At 46.3% G+C, this 27,873-nt stretch overlaps 1 protein-coding gene across 1 annotated transcript in view; it reads left to right on the top strand.

The window, feature by feature from the left end:
- The window catches only part of LOC124797921 (venom dipeptidyl peptidase 4-like), a 425,918-nt gene that overhangs the window by 250,975 nt on the left and 147,070 nt on the right, over positions 1–27,873 (top strand). The window contains exon 8 of the mRNA XM_047261054.1: positions 26,453–26,562. Within this exon, the coding sequence (XP_047117010.1) occupies positions 26,453–26,562 (110 nt within the window). The remainder of the gene's footprint in view (positions 1–26,452; positions 26,563–27,873) is intronic.

The raw sequence follows: 27,873 nt of genomic DNA, 5'->3' as shown, positions 1-27,873 counted from the left end.
CAGGCAGTTTGTCGACTAGTGGCCACGAAAACCTTAACAATTTTGTAGAATCGGCACTACTTGAGACACATCCATTTGTCTCCGAGCGCTGCCAACGTCAAGCATCTCCTAGACGCGAAGTACACTCATGTTCAGAAAAACGGATCACTATGAACAAATAGATATAGGATGTTCATATTCATCACACATGTACAGCAATATTTTCTGCAGAAATCCTTAGCATTTCAGTCACCTCGGTTCAGCATGTGTCCTGTTACCTAGTAGGCACAGTGTCCGCCATGGGCACTGATAACTTGTTCCATGCGTGATGGCATAAACGCGTATAAGGCGCTAATGGCGTCCTGTGGTACAGCCGACCATGTTGCATTCACCTGGTTCCAAAGTTCATCTGTGGTGGTTGGCACTGGGTCACAGCGCTACACCCGTCGTTTCACCGTATCCCACACATTTTCGATTGGTGACAGGTCTGGTGATCTGGCGGGCCAGGGAAAAACGCTGACACCCTGTGACACCAAGAAGGCACATGTCTCGGCAGCAACATGTGGTCGTGCATTGTCCTGCTGAAAAATGATGCCGGGGTGTTGTGCAGGAGGGGTATAGCTGTGGGTCGCAGGATGTCATTCACATAGGTGATACTGGTCACAGCGCCCTGGACACCCACCAACTGTGACTTGTGGTTGCACCCAACATCACACCGCTCCATAAGGCCTTGAGTTGGCGCTGTATGTCTTGTGCAAATGCAGTCATTGTGATGTTGTTCCCCCTGTCTCTGGCGAAAAATGCAACCATCATTTTCAAACAAACAGAACCCGGATTCATTTGAAAACACTATCTGATGCCATTCTTGTCCCCAGTGACGTCGTTCCATACACCATTGCCGTCTACCACATATGTCAATGGTAGGCTGAGAAGTGAACTACGCGCACGTAACCTGTGCCGTAATAAACGGGGAAGGTCTGTCATCCCTGGTAGTATACGATGTGCTACACTGTTCCACTGTTTCGTCAGAGCCGAGGAGGACATACATCCGTCCTGCAATGCCATTCGGATGAGTTGTCGATCTCCTCGAGAGGTGGTCTGGTTGGTGCGATTTGACCCTTCCCGTCGTCTTCTATGGCCTTCCGTAAACCATTCTGCACACACCCGTTGCACTGCCGAAACACTTGGTCCCACATGAGCAACAGTTTCCCGGCTGCGTGCATCAGTTCTCGCAGGCCAATAATGCATCCTGTCTCGAACTCTCTGATTTGACGATACGGTTCGCACATGTATCTGCGAGGCATCCTGCACGTCTGCTCAAGTCACACTGATGCATTACCTTCGGTTTATAGCGGCAATAAGAGGCCCAGGCACATTTTACCGGTAGGTGGTGTTGCGCCGCGATGTTGATGTTAATCTTGAACAGGTGGACTGATATTTTTCAAATGCTAATCATTTCTGCAGAACATACTAATGTACATGTCCTGTGAATATGACCGTCCTATCTCTAGTCGTTGAAGGTGTTCTGTTTTTCTCATCGTGAGCGTATTACGAAAGGCTTATATTCACCAGCAAGTAACTTCTGTATACACTTGCTGAGGTGTTTACATTAGAACAAATTATTCAAGTTTACTTCTTCAATTTACTGGGGCAAGTTTATTTCAGGAACTAGTCGCAAGTACTAGTTGAAGAAGTGCAGTTATTCTTAAAAACCGCTCTTGTTGCATTATTATTAATTAATGAAAATCGTTATGAATCACAAAAATAAAAAATAGAAAATATGTTAGAGAAATAGATATTAATGTTGCTAAGAAAAACTATTCAGCCAGTTACAGGACTTCAATTAAATAAAAAACTTTGAGGATATCGTATTCAAATTTCGAACATCTCTTGTCTATTTCACAAACAGGTAGTTCATAACTGCAGACAAAAATGCGGGGTGGTATCTCACCAAGAGACTGCGTTTTAATTACTCTTCGATTTTTGCAAGCAGTACTTACTACTTTTATCGCAACTGCAATGCATGTGTGTTTAAGGCAACATTAAAAAAATCAGCTACAATTTAATGACGTCTATACTGCCACTTTACTTTCTCTTCTGGTGAAACAAATTGACTGGTAAAAGCATTTTGCACTACCCTGAGTTGTGGTACCAATTTAGTTGTTGCAAAGGTACATTTTTCGGCCCATCTGTCTTTGTGCCAGTCTCCTTTGCAACAGTGATACTTTCGTGTTGGTACTGCACACACAGAACTTCTGTTAAGTTTTAAACTTCCTGGCAGATCAAAACTGTGTCCCGGACCGAGACTCGAACTCGGGACCTTTACCTTGCGCGGGCAAGTGCTTTACCATCTGAGCTACCCAAGCACGACTCACGCTCCGTCCTCACAAAAAAAAAAAAATTCAAATGTATGTGAAATCTTATGGGACTTAACTGCTAAGGTCATCAGTCCCTATGCTTACACACTACTTAACCTAAATTATCGTAAGGGCAAACACACACACCCATGCCCGAGGGAGGACTCGAACCTCCGCCGGGACCAGCCGCACAGTCCATGACTGCAGCGCCCCAGACCACTCGGCTAATCCCGCGCGGCTCGTCTTCACAGCCTTACTTCTGCCTGTACCTCGTTTCCTACCTTCCAAACTTTACCGAAGCTCTCCTGAGAACTTTGGAAGGTAGGAGACGAGGTACTGGCAGAAGTAATGCTGTGAGGACGGGGCGTGAGTCGTACTTGGGTAGCTCAGATGGTAGAGCACTTGCCCGTGAAAGGCAAAGGTTCCGAGTTCGAGTCTCGGTCTGGCACACAGTTTTGATCTGCCAGGAAGTTTCATATCAGCGAACACTCCGCTGCAGAGTGAATATCTCATACTGTTAAGTTTAACAAAAATTTCCACGCAATGATAAATTCGACAAGTAGTTGCAGCAATATGCAAGAAACTGGAACGAATTTTCACGCTTCAGAGGAGTGTGCGTTGATTTGGTACTTCCTGACAACTTAAAACCGTCTGCCGAACCGGGACTCGAACCTGGGAACACGGTCTGGCGCACAGTTTTAGTTCGTCAGGAAATTTCATGCAACAAACTGTACATTCATCTACTTCCATTTTTCATTATTTTCGATAAATAAATAATACCTAAGCCGTAGGTAAAACTGTCGGGGGTGAATATTTCAACAAATTAGGTGGATTCCGATCCGACGGAGGTGTCACTTAAACCGGCACTATTTCCGCGAGTGTCGCCTCCGATTTCGCGTTTAGCACAAAATGCAGGAAGCAGCCGATGCTGCCTTTCCCTCACCTCCCCTCTCCCCTCGGCAACCAAAACGCGTGGGCACGGCCGTTCCCGACAGCCACATGCATAAAGTAAGTTATAACCCTTCTAGTGTATTTTGGGATAGGACCTGTACCTATATTAAATTCATAACTGATACTTATCCATCCAATGTATAATGCCTCTGATTTTGAAACTCGAAAACGGCCTAAGGCCAAAGTTGTACGCTCGTACATCTACACTCAAGCTCATAAATTAAGGATAACTGCAGAATGTGGTGCCACACAACGTGGCACTACACAAAACCGGCGTTGTAGCATAGGCACTTAGGGAACACACACGACACAAATCTGTACGTCCACGGTATTGGTGATAAGTTGAGAAAACCGTCCCGAAACACATGTGCTACGAAGCGCCACTGTTTCCTGCGCATGTACCTCGATATCAATATAGGATATGATCACCATGCACAGGTACACAGGCCGCACAATTGGTTGGCATACTCTGGATCAGGTGGTCGACCAGCTGCTGGGGTAAAGCCTCCCATTTTTGTACCAGTGCCTGTCGGAGCTCTTGAACTGTCCTAGGGGTTTGAAGACGTGCAGCGATGCGTCGACCAAGAGCATCCCAGACATGTTCGTTGGGGTTTATGTCTGAAGAACAGGCAGGCCACTCCATTAGCCTGATATTTTCTGTTTCAAGGTACTCTTCCACGATGGCAGTTCGGTGGGGCCTTGCGTTATCATCCATTAGGAAGCAGGTGGGACCTACTGCACCCCTGAAAAGGCGGACATACTGGTGCAAAATGACGTCCCGATACATCTGTTACATGTCCTCTGTCAAAGGCATACAGGGGTGTACGTGCACCAATCATAGTCCAAACCCACACCATCAAACCACGACCTCCATACAGGGCCCTTTCAAGGACATTAAGGGGTTGGTATCTGGTTACTGGTTCACGCCAGATGAACACCCGGCGAGAATCACTGTTCAGACTATACCTGGACTCGTCCCTGAACATAACCTGGGACCACTGTTCCAATAACCAAGTACTGTGTTCTTGACACCAGGCTTTACGGGCTCTCCTGTGACCAGGGGTCAGTGGAATGCACCTTGTAAGTGTCCGGGCGAATAAACCATGTCTGTTCAGTCGTCTATAGACTGTGTGTCTGGAGACAACTGTTCCAGTGGCTGCAGTAAGGTCCCGAGCAAGGCTACCTGCAGTACTCCGTGGCCGTCTGCGGGCACTGATGGTGAGATATCGGTCTTCTTGTGATGTTGATGTGGATGTCCCGTACTGTAGCGCCTGGACACGTTTCCTGTCTGCTGGAATCGTTGCCATAATGTTGAGATCACACTTTGTGGCACACGGAAGGCTCGTGCTACGACCTGCTGTGTTTGACCAGCCTCCAGCCCTAGTATTCTACCCCTCATAACGTCATGTGTTCTTTGAGCTATTTTCAACACACAGTCACCATTAGCACGTCTGAAAACGTCTGCACACTTACTCACTGCACCGTACTCTGACATGCACCAACACACCTTTGCGTTTGTGGACTGCTGCCAGCACCACCGTGCGACGACCGCAGGTCAAATGCACCGCTCGGTCATACCCAGAGGCGATTTAAACCCGCAAATTGCCCACTAGAGCGTTGTTTCACCATGTATCAGCATTATCCTTAATTTATGAGCATGAGTGTAGTACAGAGAATTGCAGCTCAATGCATCACGAATTCTTAATTCGTCACAGCTGCAGACCCCTATCACAATGAAGATATGGAATCAATGTGAATGTTTTGCGCAATTTGTTTATGCCGAAAAATTTACGGATAGAATTATACAAAGTACTCTCACCTCCTACACGGAACTTCACATCAATACCGGGGACTCTTATAAAAATCGATACAGTATCATCTTTACACAATTCACACATATGACGGGTACATATACACACCGGTTTATCGATAAAAAATCTACCTGACGTGTCTGTATGTGACATTAATTCTGCTTGATTCAACATAAAAGCCCTGTAACAGAGCACATCACAAGTTGGGAAACTTTCCAAACTGTTAACCAATAACCTGAAGGCCAAATACGCACGAACAAAAGCAACAGTAAACCAGGTTTCACCTCAACGTAGTAAATAACGAAAATTTGTTTTACGCAATACATTTGGAAATTACGATATTGAATTTTTAGGTGATTCGGGGTGTACAATGAAATTTACTACAGAGATGCCACATATCTGATGTAGTAACCCGGCATGGGTCGCAACATACTTACTGTGAAACTGACACTCAGATCATAGGTGACTCGGGATCTGAGGTCATCCTTCTCTCACATGCGAGCGGCTACGTGCAGGAGTGAGACAGCGACGGGGTCAAACTGAGATCTTTCAGGTCTCTGCGATTGGAGATGGTGCAGAATGACTCAGATGTCAGGTTAAGGAGGCAGATGTGGCGATAATAAGGGAATGAGACTAGTGTGGTTTACTGGTCTGTGTTTAATGCTTCTTCACGTGTTTACAGTGCATGTGTTGAAGAGCACAGACGCTAGTTTATAGTTCGACTCCTAAGATCCAATTAATGTAAATCTAATGCACAGATGGAGTTTGTAATTTCACGTTAGTATTGACCAATTACTTGAACAAAGAGTCACACCGGCCTAACACACTATAAAGAACAGGGTACACACAGAATTCATAGCACAAATCATGAGAAGGAGACAGTTTTACTTCTCTAGTCGCGCCCTTAGGTTCAGGTGAACTTCACAATGGAAGTGACAAAGAGATAACAGGCACGGACGGCCCGAGTGGCAGAGCCGTTCTAGGCGCTACAGTCTGGAACCACGCGACCGCTACGGTCGCAGGATCGAATCCTGCCTCGGGCACGGATGTGTGTGATGTCGTTAGGTTAGTTAGGTTTAAGTAGTTCTAAGTTCTAGGGGACTGATGACCTCAGAAGTTAAGTCCCATAGTGCTCAGAGCCATTTTTTGAACCGGCACGTTTATGCAAACGTACAAAAGGAACCACTTAATTGAATATGATTCCCAGCTGACATAGTTTCTGGTGTCAGGTGTTGATCAACCGAGATACTGACTTGATAAAACTGCTCTGCTGGCTATAACTGTCTTGCTTGGTGTTTGATACCCTCTACTGTATACATGCTGACTCAACTGCCCCTGCCTATGGGTTTTATGCAACCTGCAACTCCTTCAAAAACTCCACTTGAAATTCTTATGTTCTTGCTACACATCAACCATTAGCTCTACAGAAGAAATGAGCATGGTCTTTTTGTAAGAAATGTAATGTAGTTAAACTTTGTACTTTTTTTTGAATAATTCGAAATCTATGCCCTCTAGCAAAAACGAATCCCGGTACAAAATTTAACTACATTAAATTTCTTACAGAGAGGTCATGTTCATTTTTTGCTGTGGGACTAATGACTCGTATTTAGTGAGCGAGAGAATGTGAAAATCTTGCATGTGGTATTTGAAGGTGTTGCAGGTTGCATAAAACCAAACGGTAGGAGCAGCTCAGTGACACTGTATACTGCACTGGGCCGATTTGCTGAGAGATGGTACGTGACTGCTTTGTTTTTTTTTTGTGCTCAATTCGCAGTTGGCGAGTGTAAAATGAACTTTTTCTTAATGCCTATGACGTCCTACTCTGAAGAATTTGACTGATACCGATCTCCATCTGAGGTACCAGGCTTTACTGTTAATTTTTTATTTTTCTAATGATTTGGTCATTAAAGCTGCCTGCCACTGACCCAGCTCAGTATTTAGTCGAATTGACCTTCAATGGCAGATATGCTTCTTCAGCTCTGTGCAACAGTTCATCTGTCGTTGGGCTGGTGAGTGGTAGCATCCTGGTCTCTCGGCAACACATGAGCAGGTGTTTTGAATGGCTGAGAGATTTGGTGAACGTGACAGGCAAGGCAACAGTCGAACGTGCTTCGTATTGAAGTAGGTCAGGACAACATGGGCAACATGCGGTCTTGCACCCTCTTGCTCAAAATTAACGTTACGGAGTCCTCTAAGTCAAGGCACAGTCCATGGCCTTAACGCAGATTGTGCCCAAATTTCTAGCTGTGCTAACCAGTGTTGACCTCATGGTGCACTAGCGGTGCCCCCCATACCATCACTCTAGGTACTGGGGCCGGTATGACGGTCAAGAATACAGTCTGTGAGCATTCGTTCTCACTGGAGTCTCCACACAAGGACACGTCCAACATGATGCTGCACACAGAACTGACAAGGATGGCTTCCCAGCGGCGGGATCGACTTTTTGAAACCATCTGTCCGATTATGTAAGTTAAGACTCCAGCTATCACGCACTGCAACCATTCATCCTGGTTAACTCTCATTTTCAAGTATCTGATTAAAAAAAAATTAGGAATTTTGTGTGACACTCAATACCATCAAAAATGTCCTGTCAAATAGTTTGGTTGTGCGGTGTAGCGAACAGGGTAGCAACTTCACGTACAGGAGCTTGTGGTTTCGAGTTTCAGCAGGTGCAATAACTGTTTATTTCCATTTGTCACATAATTTTAATCATAATATCAACTTCTTGATTTGCTCCGATTTTTCTTCCTATCATTGTTTTTCCACTTGAAATCTTCGTTCATGTGTTCTTAATTCATTTTATATATTAATTTTGATTTAATTTCTTTTGTTTTATCACCCTGTTTCATCGTTCACATTATTGCGTTCATTATATCTATTTCTCATTTTGTTTTAATTTCGTTATACTTGTAAACCCTTCCTTCATTTAAATCTTCATCTGAGGTGTTTAGTGCAATACGTATTTAGGTTATGTTTCAAATGTTTGTATGACGATTACCATGCAAAAATTTGCACATCTAGTAACGAAAAGTGTGTTATTCACACCACTGCACAGTCAGTATGATTAGATTATTTGGTCTTTTGCTTTTTAACTGGTATATCGGTATTTTCAAATAATTGGATATTATAATAGATAAATGTAATTAAATTCATAATCACAAAGTTTCCGATTGGAAAAAGAATGATATAAAGAAAAAATGAAACAAATGGTAAAAGATTTATATCGTGATTGAAATAATGTGACTAAGGAACACAAATTAAAAAATACATTTAAACCAATTAATTCAATAAAAAAATGGTAAAGTAATTTCGATAAAGATTTAAAAATAAACGCTTATTTTCCATGTTAGAGCTCATTTTATTACTTCTCTTCAAATCACAATCATGGAATGGAAACACACAGCAACAGAACGTACCAGCGTGACTTCAAACACTTTGTTACAGGAAATGTTCAAAATGTCCTCCGTTAGCGAGGATACATGCATCGACCCTCCGTCGCATGGAATCCCTGATGCGCCGATGCAGCCGTCCACAATACGAGCACGAAGAGTCTCTACATTTGTTACCGGGGTTGCGTAGACAAGAGCTTTCAAATGCCCCCATAAATGAAAGTCAAGAGGGTTGAGGTCAGGAGAGCGTGGAGGCCATGGAATTGGTCCGCCTCTACCAATCCATCGGTCACCGAATCTGTTGTCGAGAAGCGTACGAACACTTCGACTGAAATGTGCAGGAGCTCCATCGTGCATGAACCACATGTTGTGTCGTACTTGTAAAGGCACATGTTCTAGCAGCACAGGTAGAGTATCCCGTATGAAATCATGATAACATGCTACATTGAGCGTAGGTGGAAGAAGATGGGGCCCAATCAAAACATCACCAACAATGCCTGCCCAAACGTTCACAGAAAATCTGTGTTGATGACGTGATTGCACAATTGCGTGCGGATTCTCATCAGCCCACACATGTTGATTGTGAAAATTTACAATTTGATCACGTTGGAATGAAGCCTTATCCGTAACTAAAATGAGCTCTAACATGGAAATTAAGCGTTTCCGGACACATGTCCACATAACATCTTTTCTTTATTTGTGTGTGAGGAATGTTTCCTGAAAGTTTGGCCGTACCTTTTTGTAACACCCTGTATATATACTGTATATTTCGTTTGAAAAAAGTCGATCTACCTCTCCTTGTGAGGTCCATCTGAAAAGACTCCGTGGTCTCACTCCGTGTGCAGTGTTGTCGTCGGGCGCACCCCAGTCAGCGCGTCGCTCTCTGCTGCTGCGTCGAGGAAGCCGCAACAGCGGTCGCCGTGCTGACGCATCGTGCTGCTCCAGACATGGCCGCAATGTCCGCGTGGAAACTTGTCCCGCCGCAGACAAGCTCATTTTATGACTCGACAACGTGGGTCTACGATCCTGCACGACGGAGCGTGCAGCATGTCTCTCCTCTCGAGCGCTAGTCAAGGAGGGCCACTGACATCTTGCGTGGTGTTGAGTATGGCACTTCTGCATCCACGGATTTCATATTCGCGTGACAGTAGTGGGACAGCACTAGTACCAGCTTCCCGGAACGATAAGTCGCAATGTCGACGGGCTACAATCCTGCCGCTGTCGAATTTTGTCACGAGGTGATAGCCGTTTGTCCTTCCTACATGAGACATAACACTATCTTCCATCAAATAAACAGCGTTCAGATTCGATTTTTAATTGCGAAAACTGTTGCGTGATCTTTGCCTACGTATAGAATGTACTGCGTTTTCCCATAAGTTAAATAAACACAACAGATACGCAAAACATCAATAATATATTCTCCTTCGCTATTTTGCAACGCTGCGGTAACTTGTCGACTCCGCGACTGCAGAAATCACGTGGGTCTGAGGCGAAGAAATCATCGAGCCGTGTTCGGAGAGCATTTTTAACCGGAGAGGATATTTCTTGAAAGTTGTTCGATATAGCCGGCCGGAGTGGCCGTTCGGTTCTAGGCGCTACAGTCTGGAGCCGAGCGGCCGCTACGGTCGCAGGTTCGAATCCTGCCTCGGGCATGGATGTGTGTGATGTCCTTAGGTTAGCGACTGATGGCCTCAGAAGTTAAGTCGCATAGTGCTCAGAGCCATTTGAACCATTTTTGAAGTTGTTCGATAGAGAGCAGAAAATGTGAAAATCTGAGAGCGCAAGATCAGGTCAGTAAGATAGATGCGGAATGGCTTCCCAACTCAGCTCCTTGTATGTTTTTTGTCGGTCTAGCAGGATGCGGGCGGGCGTTATCGTGGATAAAACATCACTTCACGCCATCTTGCTGGTCGTTGTTCTTGGAGTGCGCCTACAAGACGTGTCAGTTGTTGACAATAGATGTTAGCAGTGATTGCTACACCTCGGGAAAGAAATTCGTAGCACACCGCACCGCTACATAAAATTATCTTTCGTGGATGAGAACAGCTCTTTGTACGGAGACTTGCTGCTTTGTTTGGGTTCAACCAATACTTTATTTTCCTTGTGTTAGCATAAAGACGCCATTTCTCGTTACTAGTACAGACACAGGATAGGAATGGCCGGTGTTGTTCACGAGCCACTTGACGCGCATGCAGTACCCATATACCCACTTTGTGGACCTTCCCCTCTGCATGAAAATGTCGCACGATGGTGGAATGATGTCAGTTCATCACATTTGCCAGTTCTCGAATACTCTAACGTGGATCATTGAGTGTTGATGCGTTTAAACGATGTTTATCAAACCCCAAAAGTCTTCCTGAACGTGGAGAGTCACTAATGTCAAAACGATCCTCCTTAATAGGAGAAAACCATTTTCTAGCCGTGCTCTGTCCAGTGGCATTATCCCCATACACGGCGCAAATGTTTCTGGCTGTCTCCTCCGCTGTCACCCCTCTATTGAACTCCAGCAAAAGGAGATGTCGGGAACGCGCCGATTTCTCCGCTTATCACTCCATTTTCTAGCGTCCGCAGCTCCACTCATATCTCCAAATGACAAAATGTAAGCTCAAATAGCAACAGTGAACTACATGTAAAAATAACAGTGATAAATAAACCCATAGAAACCGGAATACCAACATTCAAAACAAAAACGCTACGAACTAATGAACCAACCTAATACTACACGTTTCCTTATTCTCTTCTAAGTATATCAGTGATTTTCTGTTCAATATTTTATGTCCACTGAAACCTCTCCTCATTTTCTGGCAGCGTCCTGAGAGCCGCTGTTCTGTAATTATCTCATGTTCTCAATGCATACGATGATTCAGCTGTCCCTACCCATGGGTTTTACGCAACCCGCAGTGCCTTTAAATACCACTTGCAAAATTATCATATTCTTTTAATCATTATGTGCAAACTATTAGTCCTACAGGAAACAATTAATATGACGTTTCTGCAGCATATTTGATGTAAAATTTAAAGATTAAAAACAGTCTTTATCGCAACTTTTTATTTTTATTGGAGTGACCGGTTTCGATTCTATTTAAGAACCATCTTCAGACTCGAGAACGGTGGGTGGACTCCGTGTTGCAAGTTGCGCCGTCTGTGAGACGGAGGCATGTCTTCGACTCAATTCCAGTGCCGAGGGTCGGCGCAACTTGCAACACGGAGTCCACCCATCGTTCCCGAGTCTGAAGATGGTTCTTAAATAGAATCGAAACCGGTCACTCCAATAAAAATAAAAAGGTGCGATTAAAAATGTTTTTAATCTTTAAAAATTAATTTTAAATATCGCTGATAATGTCTTCAAAAATTTTACATTTGATGTAGTTAAATTTTGTTGTGGGATACGTTTTCGCTAGAGAACCTAGTCTTCCAGTTATTCAAGAAAAACGTACAACCCGTTTTTCTCGAATTAAGTCGAAAACGCTGTTCTCCGGCGAAGACGTCTCCTAGTACAAAATTTAACTTAATTAAATTTCCTACAAAAAGGATCGGTTCATTTTTTTTCTCTAGAACTAATATTTTGTGCGCAACGAGCGAGAGAATATGAAAACCTCGCGCGTGATTTTTGTAGGCGTTCCCGGGTCCATAAAACGTATTGGCAGGGCCACCTAAATCACTCTATATCCTACAGTCACGCAAATCTGTGTCTACAAATTCACACTTTAATCGTTAGCTTTCCGCTTCTTGTTAACAGAATGTTTTTTCAATTCATATGGTAATATTTTGTGTTTTGCAATTTACTTGTCTTTCTTAATAATTATTTAACATGTTCTGTTTCATGCAGTGAAACATCATCGGAGGTAATCGGGGTTGCCTTTCCGTATCGCATATAACAAACATCTTCCTCAAAAGCAGCTGTTTATTGAATGCATAGGATAATATAAGGTCACTGCGGTCTCTGTCATTTGACAAAAAAATTTAAAAAAACTGAGTGAAGTTCTCATCAATGGAATCTGAAAGATGTAATGCATAGAACTATTACTCTGTATCCCTCAGGAGGACACCAAGCAACTCTATCAATCAATGCCAAGCCATGTAACTGCTTGCATAAGGGCCACAGACAGACCAAAGTTCTTTTGAATAAATAATCCAAATTTTTTGAAATTGTACTAATTTATTTGTCTGTACATGCACATCACATATTTCCGTTTCGTTCAGATTATTCTTTCGTTGTCCATAATTTTTTTTCTCTTGGAAGTCAGTGACGAAAGTGGCAACCGAACGACTATTCAAGTTGGTGTGTAGAATCTATGAGTCGGAGACATAGCATCCGAGTTTCGGGGAAATGTCATCGACGCATTTCCGAAGACTGTTTGGGCAGATAAATTCGAGAACTATCGCATAATAGGTTTAAAGGCTCATGCATCCAAGCTGTTGACAAGAGTCGTGTACAGTAGAGTGGAAAATAAAATTGAGGAACTGTTAAACGGCGATTGGCATTAGGAAAGGTAGAGGTACCGGAAAGGCATTTCTGCCGTTGCGGTTGATTATAGAAGTTAGACAAACTCATAGGATCTCTCGACTTAGAGAAAACGTTTGATAATGTAAAATGGTGTAAGACGTCGAAAGTCTAAGACAAATAGGTATCAGCTCTAGGGAAAGATGATCAATAAAAATGTAAGAGAGGCGCTTGCATTACAAAAGGCATAAGATAGAGATGCAGTCTTTGTCTAATACTGTTTGAGCTATACGTCGAAGAACCTATGTCGAAAGTAAAAGTTAGATTCAGGAATGGGATACAAATTCAAGCTGAAAGATTGTAAATGTTAAGATTCGCTGATAGCATTGCTGTTCTCAGTTAAACCGAGGAATAATTGCAGGACATATTGAATGAAATGAACAGTCCACTAGGCGCAGAATATGGGCTGAGAGGAAGAAGGAGAAAAATGAAAGTAACGAGGTGTAGCAGAAATGAGACAGTGAAAAACTTAATATAAAAATTGATGGCCACGAAACAGACGAAGTGAATGAATCCTGCCATCTTGGAAGCAGAATAACCCATGACGGACGAAGCAAGTATAATGTAAAACCTTACTAGCACAGTCAAAGAGGATATTCCTGACCAAAAAAAGTCTATTAATATCACACATTGGCCTTAATCAGAGAGAGACTTTTCTTAGCATGTACGTGTGGAGCACAGCATTGAATGGTAGAGAATAATGGACTGTGGGGAAAGAGGAAAAGAACAGAATGTAAGCGTTTGCGATGTAATATTCTAGAAGGTTGAAAATTAGGTGGAATAGTAAGAAATCAGTAGTTTCTATACAGAAAAGACGAAGAAAGAAATATGAGGAAAACGTTGACAAAAAGAGAGACTGAATGGTAGGACATGTGTTAAGAGATCAGGGAGTAAGTACAGCGATTCTAGAAGGAGCTGAAGTTAGTAAAAACTGTAGGGGAATACAGAGGTCGGAATATATAAGTCGGAATATACACTGAAGCGCCAAAGAAACTGGTATATCTATGGGTATTCAAATAACGAGTTATGTAAACAGGCAGGATACGGTGCTGCGGCCGGCAAGGTATATGTAACACAAGTGTCTGGTGCAGTTGTTAGATCCGTTACTGCTGCTACAATGGCAGGTTATCAAGATTTAAGTGAGTTTGAACGTGGTCTTATATTCTGCGTGTGAAGGTGGAACAGCATCTCCGAGGTAGCGATGAAGTGGGGATTTTCTCGTACAGCAATTTCACGAGTGTACCGTGAATATCAGGAATCAGGTAAAACATCAAATCTCCGACATCGCTGTGGTCGGAAAAAGATCCTGCAAGAACGGGAACAACGGCGACTGAAGAGACTCGTTAAATGTGACAGAAGTGCAACCCTTCCGCATAATGTTGCAGATGTCAGAGCTGGGCCAACAACAAGTGTCAGTGTGCGAACCATTCAACGAAACATCATCGATATGGACTTTCGGAGCCGAAGGCCCACTCTTGTACCCTTGATGACTGTATGATTCAAAGTTTTACGCCTCGCCTGTGCACGTCAACACTGACATTGCACTGTTGATGGCTGGAAACATGTTGTCTGGTCGAACGAGTCTAGTTTCAGATTGTATCGAGCGGATGGACGTCTACGGGTATGGGGACAACCTCATAAATCCATGGACCCTGCATGTCAGCAGGGGACTGTTCAAGATGGTTGAGGCTCTGTAATGGTATGTGGCGTGTGCAGCTGGAGTGATATGAGACCCCTGATACGTCTAGATACGACTCTGACAGGTGACGCATCCTGTCTGATCATTTGCATCCATTCATGCCCATTGTGCGTTCCGACAGGCACTTATAGCAGGACAATCCGACACCCCAAACGTCCAGAATTGCTACAGTGGCCCAAGGAACACTCTTCTGAGTTTAAACACTTCCGCTGGCCACCGAACTCTCCAGATATGAACATTATTGATCATATCTGGGATGCCTTGCAACGTGCTGTTCAGAAGAGATTTCCACCCCGTCGTACTCTTGTGGATTTATGGACAGCCGTGCAGGATTCATTGTGTCAGTTCCCTCCAGCACTATTTCAGACATTAGTCGAGTCCATGCCACGTAATGTTGCGGCACCTCTGCGTGTTCGCGAGGGCCCTACACGATATTATGCTCTTGTACAAGTTTCGTTGGCGTTTCAATGGTAGATGAAGAAATTGGCAGAGGAGAAGAAGTGGTAACGGACGGCATCCAACCATTGAGGCGAATGATGGTGCAAAGCAGAGGATAATATGTTTCATTCTGCACTCAGTTGCCTTTCAAAGTACAGTATAAAAAAATGCAGCATCTAGAGCAGTTGGGGTAATTGTTTGGTGTCACGTGCAACAAACTTGTTTCTTGTTGTCAGGCTTAGATAAAAGTGTCGTTATTCTAACTTTGGCGTATTTAAGGCTCGGTTTCTTGTGTCAGTAAAATAATGCGATATATATTTGCACTAGATGCTTTTGCTTTTTATACCAAAAAACGTTATGAATGTCGTAATATTATATTATTCCATCGTGATAACCAGCCTTCTGTAAACGACCCACTGCCGTAGCGAAGATCGGTGATACACACCTGTGCCGTGGCGCTTGACTCGGAGGTAGCTGGTTAAAGTTTCGACGGTGGATGAAATTTACACCACCAGAATTTGACCGGTAAGTTGTTAAGAGGAGAGTACGTAAAGTTTCTACATGCACTAAGCGTATACGGTATCACTTCCCACACGAAAGTTCCTAGTCTTGAACAGTACCTGAATGCGTATTTTCCGTATAAACTACTTCTAGCGATCCTTGTTCAAATCTTGGTAATACACTCCTGGGATTGGAAAAAAGAACACATTGACACCGGTGTGTCAGACCCACCATACTTGCTCCGGACACTGCGAGAGGGCTGTACAAGCAATGATCACACGCACGGCACAGCGGACACACCAGGAACCGCGGTGTTGGCCGTCGAATGGCGCTAGCTGCGCAGCATTTGTGCACCGCCACCGTCAGTGTCAGCCAGTTTGCCGTGGCATACGGAGCTCCATCGCAGTCTTTAACACTGATAGCATGCCGCGACAGCGTGGACGTGAACCGTATGTGCAGTTGACGGACTTTGAGCGAGGGCGTATAGTGGGCATGCTGGAGGCCGGGTGGACGTACCGCCGAATTGCTCAACACGTGGGGCGTGAGGTCTCCACAGTACATCGATGTTGTCGCCAGTGGTCGGCGGAAGGTGCACGTGCCCGTCGACCTGGGACCGGACCGCAGCGACGCACGGATGCACGCCAAGACCGTAGGATCCTACGCAGTGCCGTAGGGGACCGCACCGCCACTTCCCAGCGAATTAGGGACACTGTTGCTCCTGGGGTATCGGCAAGGACCATTCGCAACCGTCTCCATGAAGCTGGGCTACGGTCCCGCACACCGTTAGGCCGTCTTCCGCTCACGCCCCAACATCGTGCAGCCCGCCTCCAGTGGTGTCGCGACAGGCGTGAATGGAGGGACGAATGGAGACGTGTCGTCTTCAGCGATGAGAGTCGCTTCTGCCTTGGTGCCAATGATGGTCGTATGCGTGTTTGGCGCCGTGCAGGTGAGCGCCACAATCAGGACTGCATACGACCGAGGCACACAGGGCCAACACCCGGCATCATGGTGTGGGGAGCAATCTCCTACACTGGCCGTACACCACTGGTGATCGTCGAGGGGACACTGAATAGTGCACGGTACATCCAAACCGTCATCGAACCCATCGTTCTACCATTCCTAGACCGGCAAGGGAACTTGCTGTTCCAACAGGACAATGCACGTCCGCATGTATCCCGTGCCACCCAACGTGCTCTAGAAGGTGTAAGTCAACTACCCTGGCCAGCAAGATCTCCGGATCTGTCTCCCATTGAGCATGTTTGGGACTGGATGAAGCGTCGTCTCACGCGGTCTGCACGTCCAGCACGAACGCTGGTCCAACTGAGGCGCCAGGTGGAAATGGCATGGCAAGCCGTTCCACAGGACTACATCCAGCATCTCTACGATCGTCTCCATGGGAGAATAGCAGCCTGCATTGCTGCGAAAGGTGGATGTACACTGTACTACTGCCGACATTGTGCATGCTCTGTTGCCTGTGTCTATGTGCCTGTGGTTCTGTCAGTGTGATCATGTGATGTATCTGACCCCAGGAATGTGTCAATAAAGTTTCCCTTCCTGGGACAATGAATTCACGGTGTTCGTGTGTGTGTGTGTGTGTGTGTGTGTGTGTGTGTGTGTGTGTGTGTGTGTGTGTGGTTTGAGGTTTTCGGGCGCTAAACAGCGTGGTCATCAGCGCCCAAACGCATAGAAACAGGAACACATGCGGAGAAGGGACGAAGACGGACAGCGAACAAGGAGAACGGCTAAAAGACACAGACCTGACGCAGTTACAAATCCTCACATACAGAGGCAAAACAAGAGGAGAAGAAACGCACTAAAAAAGGAAAGGAAACAAGAAAAAGAGAACAAAAATTAAAGGGAAACAAGTAGGTAATCGTGACTGGCGGACCTCTTACCTAAAACCTGGGTGAACCAGTCACCCAGCAGCACATTAAAATCCTCTCCCTAAAATCCGAGGCAACAAATTGGACAGGACACAAAACCTTAACCACAGTCGTTGCGTCGTCTTGCAAAATAGAGGCAAATCCGGTGGCAAGGAAACCACCGCCCTCTGGTCAGAGAATAAAGGACAGTCAAGTAAAATGTGGCGCACAGTTATCTGGACGCCACAAGCACTGCAGATTGGGGGTCCTCCCGCCGGAGTAAAAAACCGTGCGTTAAGGGACTGTGCCCGATGCGGAGGCGGGTGAGGAGAACCTCATCCCGCCTGCATGACTGGTAGGATGTACGCCATGGCCGCGTGGTGGCCTTGACCAGTCGCAGCTTATTTTCACCGACTGCCAGCCACTCCTCTTCCCATTGAGGCATAACACGAGAACGCAAAAGGGAGGTAACAGCATGGAGGGGGACGGCACATTCAACAACGTGAGGGAGGGAACATGCATCTTTGGCAGCCACATCCGCCAGTTCGTTTCCCCTAATACCCACGTGCCCCGGCACCCAGCAGAAGGAAACCTCCTTCCCCTGCCGTTGCAGGTGGAGTAGGGCATCATGGATGTTCTGGACGACCGTATCCGCTGGGTACAAGTGTTGCATGGTCTGAAGGGCACTCAGAGAGTCAGAACAGATGAGAAACTTAAGACTGGGAACACATCTCATCTGCTCCAATGCCCGCAAGATCGCAAACAATTCGGCATCAAAGATGGTAAATGCTGCAGGAAGCCGTAATTTGATGACTCGATCAGGGAAAACCACAGCACAACCTACAGAGTCCCCCTGTTTAGAGCCATCCGTAAATACTGGTACATGGTCAGGATGCTGGTTTAAAATATCGTAAAATAAGGAGGTAAAAACAAACGCAGGAGTGCAGCTCGTCCGGTACTCTGACAAATCTAAAAGGACGCTGGGCCTCTGGAGCAACCAGGGAGGCAGGCGGGTAAAACACTGGAGTTGGGGTGACACACGCTCCACACCAAGGGACTCAAGCAAATGCTTGGCACGAATCCCAAATGGTCTCGTTGCCCTTGGACGACTGGAAAAGAGACGTTCCATAGGCGGTCGGGCAACAGTAGGGTATGCAGGGGAGGGAGGACAGGCAAGGAATTGACACACTCGTCGCACCATGAGGAGTTTCCGCCGGATGGCGAGCGGCGGTTCCCCTGCCTCAGCACACAGGCTGGGGATGGGACTGGTACGGAAGGCACCAGTGGCCAGCCTGATACCCTCATGGTGTACTGCGTCAAGAATCTTCAGATACGAAGGCCTCGCTGACCCATACACAGTGCATCCATAGTCAAGACGCGACCGGACGAAAGCCCTATAAAACTGCAGCAGACGCGCCCGATCTGCTCCCCAGGACCGATGGCTCAAACACTTCAAAATATTCAGCGCCTTCAGGGCCCGCACCTTGAGGTCTTTAAGGTGCGGCAACCACGACAACTTGGAATCAAAAGTGAGGCCCAGGAACCTCACAGTGTCTCTAAAAGGAAGAATGGTGCCCCTCAGACGCAATTCAGGGGAGGTAAAAGCACGTCGAGAACGATTAAAATGAACACACACACATTTGTCTGCAGAAAAGGTAAAACCCGTCTTCGCAGTCCATGCCTCTAATCGCTTTATCGTAAGCTGCAGCTGCCGACTAGCAGTGACAAGACTGGAGGAAGAACAGAAAACAGCAAAATCGTCCACAAACAAGGAGCACTGGGCAGGACTCCGGATTGTGGACGTGATACTGTTAATGGCGACGGCAAAGAGGGTGACACTTAAAACGCTTCCCTGAGGAACACCATTCTCCTGCACGTACAAATCAGATAGCACATTACCAACCCGATATCGAAAGAGGCGGCGGGAAAGAAAGGACCGAATGAAGATGGGGAGATGGCCACGAAAGCCCCACTGATGGAGTTGATTGAGGATAAGGCGGCGCCAAGTAGTGTCATACGCCTTATTAATGTCAAAGAATACACCTAGACAATGCTGGTTACGTAGGAAGGCCTGCTGGATGGCCGCCTCAAGCAGGGTCAAGTTGTCTATAGTTGAACGACATCTCCGAAAGCCACACTGAGACCGGCTAAGGAGCTGCCTGGTCTCGAGCAGCCAAACCAGGCGATGGTTGACCATGCGTTCCAATGTCTTCCCGACACAGCTCGTCAAAGCAATACTCCGATAACTACTGGGATGCATTCGGTCCTTCCCCGGTTTGAGGAGGGGAATCAAAATCGCCTCCCTCCACGAGTCAGGGAACGTGCCGGATGACCATATCATATTAAAACAATTCAGGAGTACTTCCTTGGATGGCAGCAACAAGTGCTGCAGCATGCTGTACAGGATTTGATCAGCACCTGGCGCAGTACCATGAGCCACAGACAGCGCCGAATCCAGTTCCCACATTGTGAAGGGGCAGTTGTAGGGTTCAGAATTTGGAGACCGGAAGTCCAAGTGATCCCTCTCGATAGCAGTGTGGTAGCGGCAGAAATCTGGATCACAGTTCATAGTGGCAGTAGATTCGGCAAAATACGTGGCCAGTGTCTGGGCAATGTCTCTCGGCGCCGTGAGTAGACTACCCTGATGCAGCAATGCTGTGACAGGTAGTTGGCTGCGTTTCCCGGAGATCCTCCTGATGGCTTCCCACACTTTTGTAGAACTAGTGGAGCGGGAGATGGAGTTCAAGAACGATTGCCATGACCGTCGTTTGCTCTCTTTAATCACTCGCCGCGCCTTGTCCCTTGCCACCCGAAAGGCCGCAAGATTGTTAGCTGAGGGACGGCACTTGAAGCGGCGCAGAGTTGCACGGCGGGCTCGGATGGCTGAGCGGCACTCAGTGGTCCACCAAGGGACAGGGCGCCTCTTGGGATGACTTGAGGACCGTGGGATCGACAATTCAGCAGCATGGGAGATCACGGCTGTAACATGGTCGACCCATTCGTGGACGCTGGCACGGTGTTCCGAAACAGCTAAATCGCTGAAAAGTGTCCAGTCAGCTCTGCAGAGGTTCCACCTGGGCGGCACTGGTAATGCTACAGTCTCATCCAGGAGGCGAATCCAAAGGGGGAAGTGGTCACTAGAATGGAGGTCAGCGGCAACCTCCCACAGAGCAGAATCCGCGAGTGCTGGAGAGCAAAAGGAAATGTCAATAGCTGACGACGACCCAGAAGCAGTACAGAAATGAGTGGGAGCACCAGAGTTGAGGATGCACAGTTCTTCGGATGCCATGAGGCTTTCCAGAATGCGACCCCTGGGGCAAGTAGTCGTAGAGCCCCATAAGACATTATGAGCATTGAAGTCCCCCAGAAGGAGAAATGGGCGGGGGAGTTGGGTAATAAGGTCTGTGAGAGCCTCAGAGTCTATGGCGTCCTGAGGCAGTAAGTAAACGGAACAGATTGTGAGCCTCTGCCCCACAAGAAGGTCAACTGCAACTGCTTGCAAGTCCGTAACGAGAGGGAGCTCAGATGAGTGATGCATGTCATGGACAAAAACCGCAACACCACCCTTTGCCCTTTCCCCCGTCAGATCATCTTTTCGATACACGGTATAGCCCCGTAAAGAAGGAGCATCAGTGGCCCGGAAATGTGTCTCTTGGAGACATAAGCACAAGGGGCGCTCTCGTACAAGGAGTTGTAATTCGGCCACATGCGTCCTGAACCCATTCAGGTTCCACTGTAATATGGGAGCCAGTGATCAGGGTGGCTGAATTTTCACCCTGCCCCTGTGCTTTGGAGGAGAGCCCGTACTGGCCGGAGATTTATTCCTGGGGCGAGAAGATCGCCCCCGGTCGACATCAATGTCCAACAGCTCCGATGGCGACCCAAGGGAGATGTCAGATAGTACGATGGCATCATCATCGGACTGACCGTGACTAGTCTCCTCAGGTGGCAAAACCTTCACCTTTGGCGTCTTCGTCTTGGGGGGGGCTTAGAATGCAGAACCTTGTCAACAGTTGGAGCTTTACTCGCCTGGGCAGAAGGTGCCATATGGAGAGGTGCAGGAAGTACCCCAATGTCAGCAACCACGGCCTTGTCCGATGTTGTGGGGAGAGCTGCAGGTTGCAAAACAACCGCAGCAGCACAAGTGCACTGGCAAATGCAGGTATTAGTGCTGACACTAGCAACCTCCGTTTGTGTAGCAACAGTGGCCAACTGTACCGGTTACTGCAGAGTGGAAGCAAAAGATGTTGTAAACACAGGAGGCTGCATGGCCTTAAAGAGCTTCTTGGCCTCACCATAGGGGATGCGCTTAGATGTTTTTATCTCCTGTATCTTCCGTTCCTCGAGATAGATGGGGCAGACCCGGCTCCAGACAGGGTGACTCCCAGAGCAATTCACGCACTTCACAGGCGATGAACAATCGGCTCCTTCATGGGCAGGCTGACCACATTTACCACAAGTGGCTATCCCATTGCACCCCAACGTAGTATGCCCAAAGCGCTGACATTTAAAACATCGCATTGGGTTGGGGAAATATGGCCGTACTGGCAAACGTAAGAAACCCGCTTTAACATGCTCTGGGAGTCTCGGGCGATTGAACGTGAGAATAAACGAGTCGGATTTGACTAGATCCCCATCGACTCGTTTCATAATATGCTGCACGTCGACAATACCTTCGTCAGCCCACTCAGATTTCAACTCGTCCTTGGGGATATCCACCAAGTCCCTACATGTCACAACACCCTTACTATAGTTCAAAGTGGAGTGGAGCTCGGTCTCGATAGTGTACTCTCCGAGACAGGTTGCTTTCCTAAGAGAAGTGACTTGACGGGAACTAGAAGTTTCAACTAACAGAGTCCCATTGCGCAGACGCTTCACAGATTTCAGTGTTCCTGCAATTCCCTCAAGACCCTTGTGGATGTAAAAGGGAGAAACTCTCTCAAAGCTACCTTCCTTCCGTTTGACAATCAAAAACACATTCTGGATATCAGCATGTGCTCTGTTACGACAGTCTGATAAATCTCTAGTAACACCAGGCGCTGGAGGACTCTCAGCACGAAGTCACTTTTTCGATTGGATGTGTTTTCCTACCAGTGGCCCACCCAATCCACTGGTAGGGGGAAACGTAGAGGTCGAAGGGTCCATTGTGGTCCCACGAGCAGCTAGGGAACTAAAGGTCCGCTCAGACAGAGCCCCGCGTGCCTGAGTAAGCCTTATACAACTGGGGTGCGGCAGGTGCCCCAGAGGTTGCCCGCTTGCGACTGTTCCACCCCAACAGCCATGCATCTTATAGGCGCGCAGCACACCATAAGATTGAGGGTTTTTTATAGAGGTTTACCTTCCTCGCAATCCAGGCGGTCAAGCCAAGATTACCATTCCCCGCAGCATACAACATTCCACCGCTGCGCCATGCGGTGGTCGCTGAAGCATGTCCGGGGTTTACGGTGACAGGAGACTGGCGGCGCTGACCAGTCCCCAGCTCAGGACCCCGGGGTCGCCAAGCCCGTACTCAGCAAATGAATGCTGAGCCCCTGGGGGGACGGTGTTCTTATTTCAATTTCCAGGAGTGTATTTATGGGTACGCTTGTTTTGTCAACTACTGGGTTATCAGTCAATATTTCAAGGTATGTAACGCTTATTATAGTTGCTGTTGTAACCCTTTACATATATATCTCTATCGAGAAGCAAAGCAGCCGGAATCCGCTGCAGCATTATAAACGAAGGCAGGGATGCTCTCCTGCCAGCCTCCTTCGTCGTATGCGAGAAGAAAATAAGCAGAGGCAACTGAGATAAAACATACTTCCTCCTTGCTGTTCTCCATACAACGAAAACGTAAGCTAACAATACATGGGAGCAGATAGAATATCGAAAGCAGATGTAGAAAACCATTCCAAGTCGGTGCATTTCTGACGCGTTTCGTCCTTGCCTCCACCACGCATCTTCAGGCGCCTTACACACGTCTGGAATCCTTGGAATGACAAGGAGCAGATGATTGTCTTATGTTTTAGCGAGTGCATGCTTCGAGGAATAAAGTGTAACTTTCCCAATTACGCTCACAATTAAAAATGTCCTTTGCTTTTGTGAGCAGTACTGTAAACTCTTAAATGTGAGTGGCGCCTGCTTAACATGGCGGGGAATTCAAATGTCAGCCTCTGCACTTTTTGTGCTTCAAAACTTTTGGATAACCTGTACCACTGTCTACCAAAGTTGTGCAATTGATACATCCATGTCAATTAATTGACATAAATCCGATTAATAATGGGGGTGTAGCCTTCTGTAGTGAAAAGTGTAATAAATTGAGACTCATTACAGTGACTTGTACCGTCATAGCAGTCAGGACAAGACTAACCTAAGATATTCACATTTGTTTTCTCTGTGTCGTCAACGGGAATTACCGTGAAGCAAGTGGAATTCGATGCAGCATTCAAGAGACTGTAACGAACATTCGTTATCAGGACGAATCCTTTGAATGATGTTATGGCATGCTGGCGTGTTCCTATGGAAAGCGTTGAATATCCCTTCATTTTACTTTCGTTTCCACGTTTTTTTGTTTTCCAGTTGAGATATCTCAATTACACATCAAGAATAACCATAGTTCAAATACAAAATGTGAAACAGTCATTGGACGATTAATCAGAAGAATGTTATTGTGCTGGTCCACTTTTTGTGCTGCCGAGTGTACAAATTTTGGATAATCTGTAGCACTGTTAAGGAATTATGTTTAGGACATACCCTATTTGATCAAACGTATCCGGACACCTGGCAGAAAATGACTTACAAGTTCGTGGCGCCCTCCATCGGTAATGCTGGAATTCAATATGGTATTGGCCCACCCTTGGCACTGATGACAGCTTCCACTCTCGCAGGCATACGTTCAGTCAGGTGCTGGAAGGTTTCTTGGGGAATGGCAGCCTACTCTTCATGGAGTGCTGCTCTGAGGAGAGGTACCAATGTCGGTCGACAAGGCCTGTCACGGAAGTCGGCGATCCAAAGCATCCCAAAGATGTTCTGTAGGAGTCAGGTCAGGACACTGTGCAGGCCAGTCCATTACAGGGATGTTATTGTCGTGTAACCACTCCTCCACAGGCTGTCCATTATGAACAGGTCCTCGATCGTGTTGAAAGATGCAATCGCCATCCCCGAATTCCTCTTCAACAGAGGGAAGCAACAAGGTGCTTAAAACATCAATGTAGGCCTGTGCTGTGATAGTGTCAAGCAAAAGAACGAGGTGTGCAAGCCCCCTCCATGAAAAACACGACCACACCATAACACCACCGCCTCCGAATTTTACTGCTGGCACTACACACGCTGGCAGATGATGTTTACCGGGCATTCGCCGTACCCACATCCTGCCATCGGATCGCCACATCGTGCACCGTGATTCGTCACTCCACACAACGTTTTTGCACTGCTCAATAGTCCAATGTTTACGATCCTTACACCAAGTGAGGTGTCGTTTGGCATTTACTGGCGTGATGTGTGGCTTATGAGCAGCCGTTCGACAATGAAATCCAAGTTTTCTCACCTCCCGCCTATGTATCATAGTACTTGCAGTGAATCTTGATACCGTATGGAATTCCTTTGTGATGATCTGGGTAGATGTCTGCCTATTACACATTACGAACCTCTTCAACTGTCGGCGGTCTCTTGTCACTCAACAGACGAGGTCGGCCAGTACGCTTTTGCTCTGTACGTGTCGCTTAACGTTTTCACTTCACTATCACATCGGAAACAGTGGACCTAGGGATGTTTAGGAGTGTGGAAATCTTGCGTACAGACATGTGACACCTGACCACGTTCGAAGTCCGTGAGTTCCGCGGAGGGCCCCATTCTGTTCTCTAACGATGTCTAATGACTACTGGGGTCGCTGATATGGAGTACGTGGCAGTAGGTGGCAGAACGATGCACCTAATACGAAAAACTTATGTTTTTGCAGGTGTCCGAATACTTCTGATCACATAGTGTATATTTGTAAAGGTTTTTTTCTGGCCTTAATCGTGGTCCAAGCTGTTTCCGAATACTGTCTTCATTTTTTAAAGCAACGATTCTTTTTGAGATAAGTAGCTGCAAACATCCTTAGATTACTATTTCGAGAGTTGCTGGCGAAGAACGATTTTTGAGGGCGCTGGAAATTGCTCAGATGGACACAAGTAGGACGACTGAATGTGCAGCTGATTTTCCACATTTGTTTTCTGGTTTACCAAATCTTTCAGAACCGCTGCTGCGCAGTTGGTTGTGTTGGTAAGTGTATCAGCTCAAATGCTTACTAACCGATGGATGCTGGATAGGCAACAATACATTACTAGACCTAAGCTGCGATTGAAAACGTATGTATTGCACCGATGCAAATTTTAATTGTTAATAAATGTTACTGACTTGACGAAAGATGATGTAATCTGATGGGCATTTCAGAGTTATATTGTAAATATAACACTGTTTACCAGTAAGAGAATTTCTGAATATCTTTGTCAGATAGGTAATAATCAGGCAGAGAAGTTTGAACATTGGTTTGACATTTTGTTGCTGATGATGATGAAGGTGGACCATTCGAGTAATTGCATGACACCTCAAATATGAAACCACTTTTTGGAAACCAAAGTAATTTCTTAATAAAAACCAAAGTTGCTACTTGTCCTCTCATTACGAAATATATTAAAATTTCCAGTACTGCAGTGGAAGCAAGGAGAATTATTTTTATCAGTTTGTGCGCATTCCACTTCGTTTTCAACATCTGCAGTTTCTAAATTTTGTAGGTAAAATAATACTTTTTTCCTAAAAATCTGCTGTTATTACAGTGTGGAGCTGGAAAGTAAGATTGTATTATGTTAAATGCAGTGATGAAGCGGAAGTAAAATAAGCCGACATTTTAGTTGCTAAAATGTTCTCAGCATTCGTATAACACAACAGCAGAATACTTTTCCTATCAGAGATAGTAGGGAATAACTGCTATTGACTTTGCAGCCGGGCACGCCGAACTCCAGAGTAACGCTGAAGTTGGCGACACTGCCTGCTGCCGGCGAAGCCTCCGTAACCGTCCAGCAGCTCCTGGGTCCCACAGACGTCCTCGGCAAGTGAGTACTCCGCAGTATTGGTCTCCTTTCCAGTTGTATCTCGCAGCACAATTTACACTGAAGTGACAAGTCATGGGATACCTCTTAATATCGGTCGGACCTCCTCCGACCCGGCGTAGTGCAGCCACTCGACGTGGCATGGACTTAACAAGTCGTTGAAAGTTCCCTGCAGACATAATGAACCATGTTGCCTCTATAGCCGTCCATAATTGGGAAAATGTTGCCGGTGCGGGGTGTTGTGCAGTAACTGACCTCTAGATTATGACCCATGAATGTTCGATGGGATCCATGTCAGACGATCTGAGTGGCCAAATCATTCTCTCGAACTGTCCAGAATGTTCTTCAATCGCGAACAGCTGTCGCCCGGTGACATGACAATGTCATCCGTAAAAATTACCTCATTGTTTGCTAACATAATGTCCGTGAATGGCTGCAAATATTCTCCAAGTAGCCGAACATAACCGAGACCCAGCCCACACGACTACGGAACCACCAAAAGCTTCACAGTGCCTTGTTGACAACTTGTGTCCCTGGCTTCGTGGGGTCTGGGCCGCACTCGAACCCTACTAGCAGCTCGTACCAACTGAAATCGGGACTCCTATGACCAGACCACGGTTTTCCAAACGCCTAGGGACCAACTGACGTAGCTAGGTGCGCAGGAGATGCGCTGCAGGCGATGTCGTGCTGTTACCGAAGGCACTTGCTTCGGTCGTCTGTTGCCGTAGCCCATGAACGCCAGATTTCACCTCACTGTCCTAACGGATACGTTCGTCGTACTTGTCTGTTACCAATGAGAACTCTACACAAACGCTGCTGCTCTCGGTCGTTAAGTGAAGGCCATCGGCCACTGCGTTGTCCATGGTGAGAGGTAACGCCTGAAATTTGGTGTTCTGGGCACACTCTTGACACTGTGGATCTCGGAATATTGAAATCTCTATCGATTTCCGAAATGGAACGTCCCATGCGTCTACCTCCAACGACCGTTCGCGTTCAAAGCCTGTCAATTCCCGTCGTGAGACCATAATAACATCGGAAACCTTCCCACATGAACCACCTGAGTACAAATTACAGCTCAGCCAATGCACTGCCCTTTTATACGCGTACGCGATACTACAGCCATCCTTATATCTGCATATCGCTATCCCATGACTATTGTCACCGCAGTGTATCTCGGAAAGAAGTCTAAGTAATTGTAATGTAGAAAATAATTAGTAACTATACGCGTGGTTTCAACCTGTGTTTCATTTTTTCCATTAGCCACTAAAATATTTCAGCCTGTGTTTTATTTTTTCCATCATCCACTAAAATATT

This window comes from Schistocerca piceifrons, chromosome 5 (assembly GCF_021461385.2).
Source record: "Schistocerca piceifrons isolate TAMUIC-IGC-003096 chromosome 5, iqSchPice1.1, whole genome shotgun sequence".
NCBI lineage: Eukaryota > Metazoa > Arthropoda > Insecta > Orthoptera > Acrididae > Schistocerca > Schistocerca piceifrons.
The sequence above is the reverse complement of the archived record's forward strand: the minus strand, read 5'-3'. Positions and strand labels throughout refer to the sequence as shown.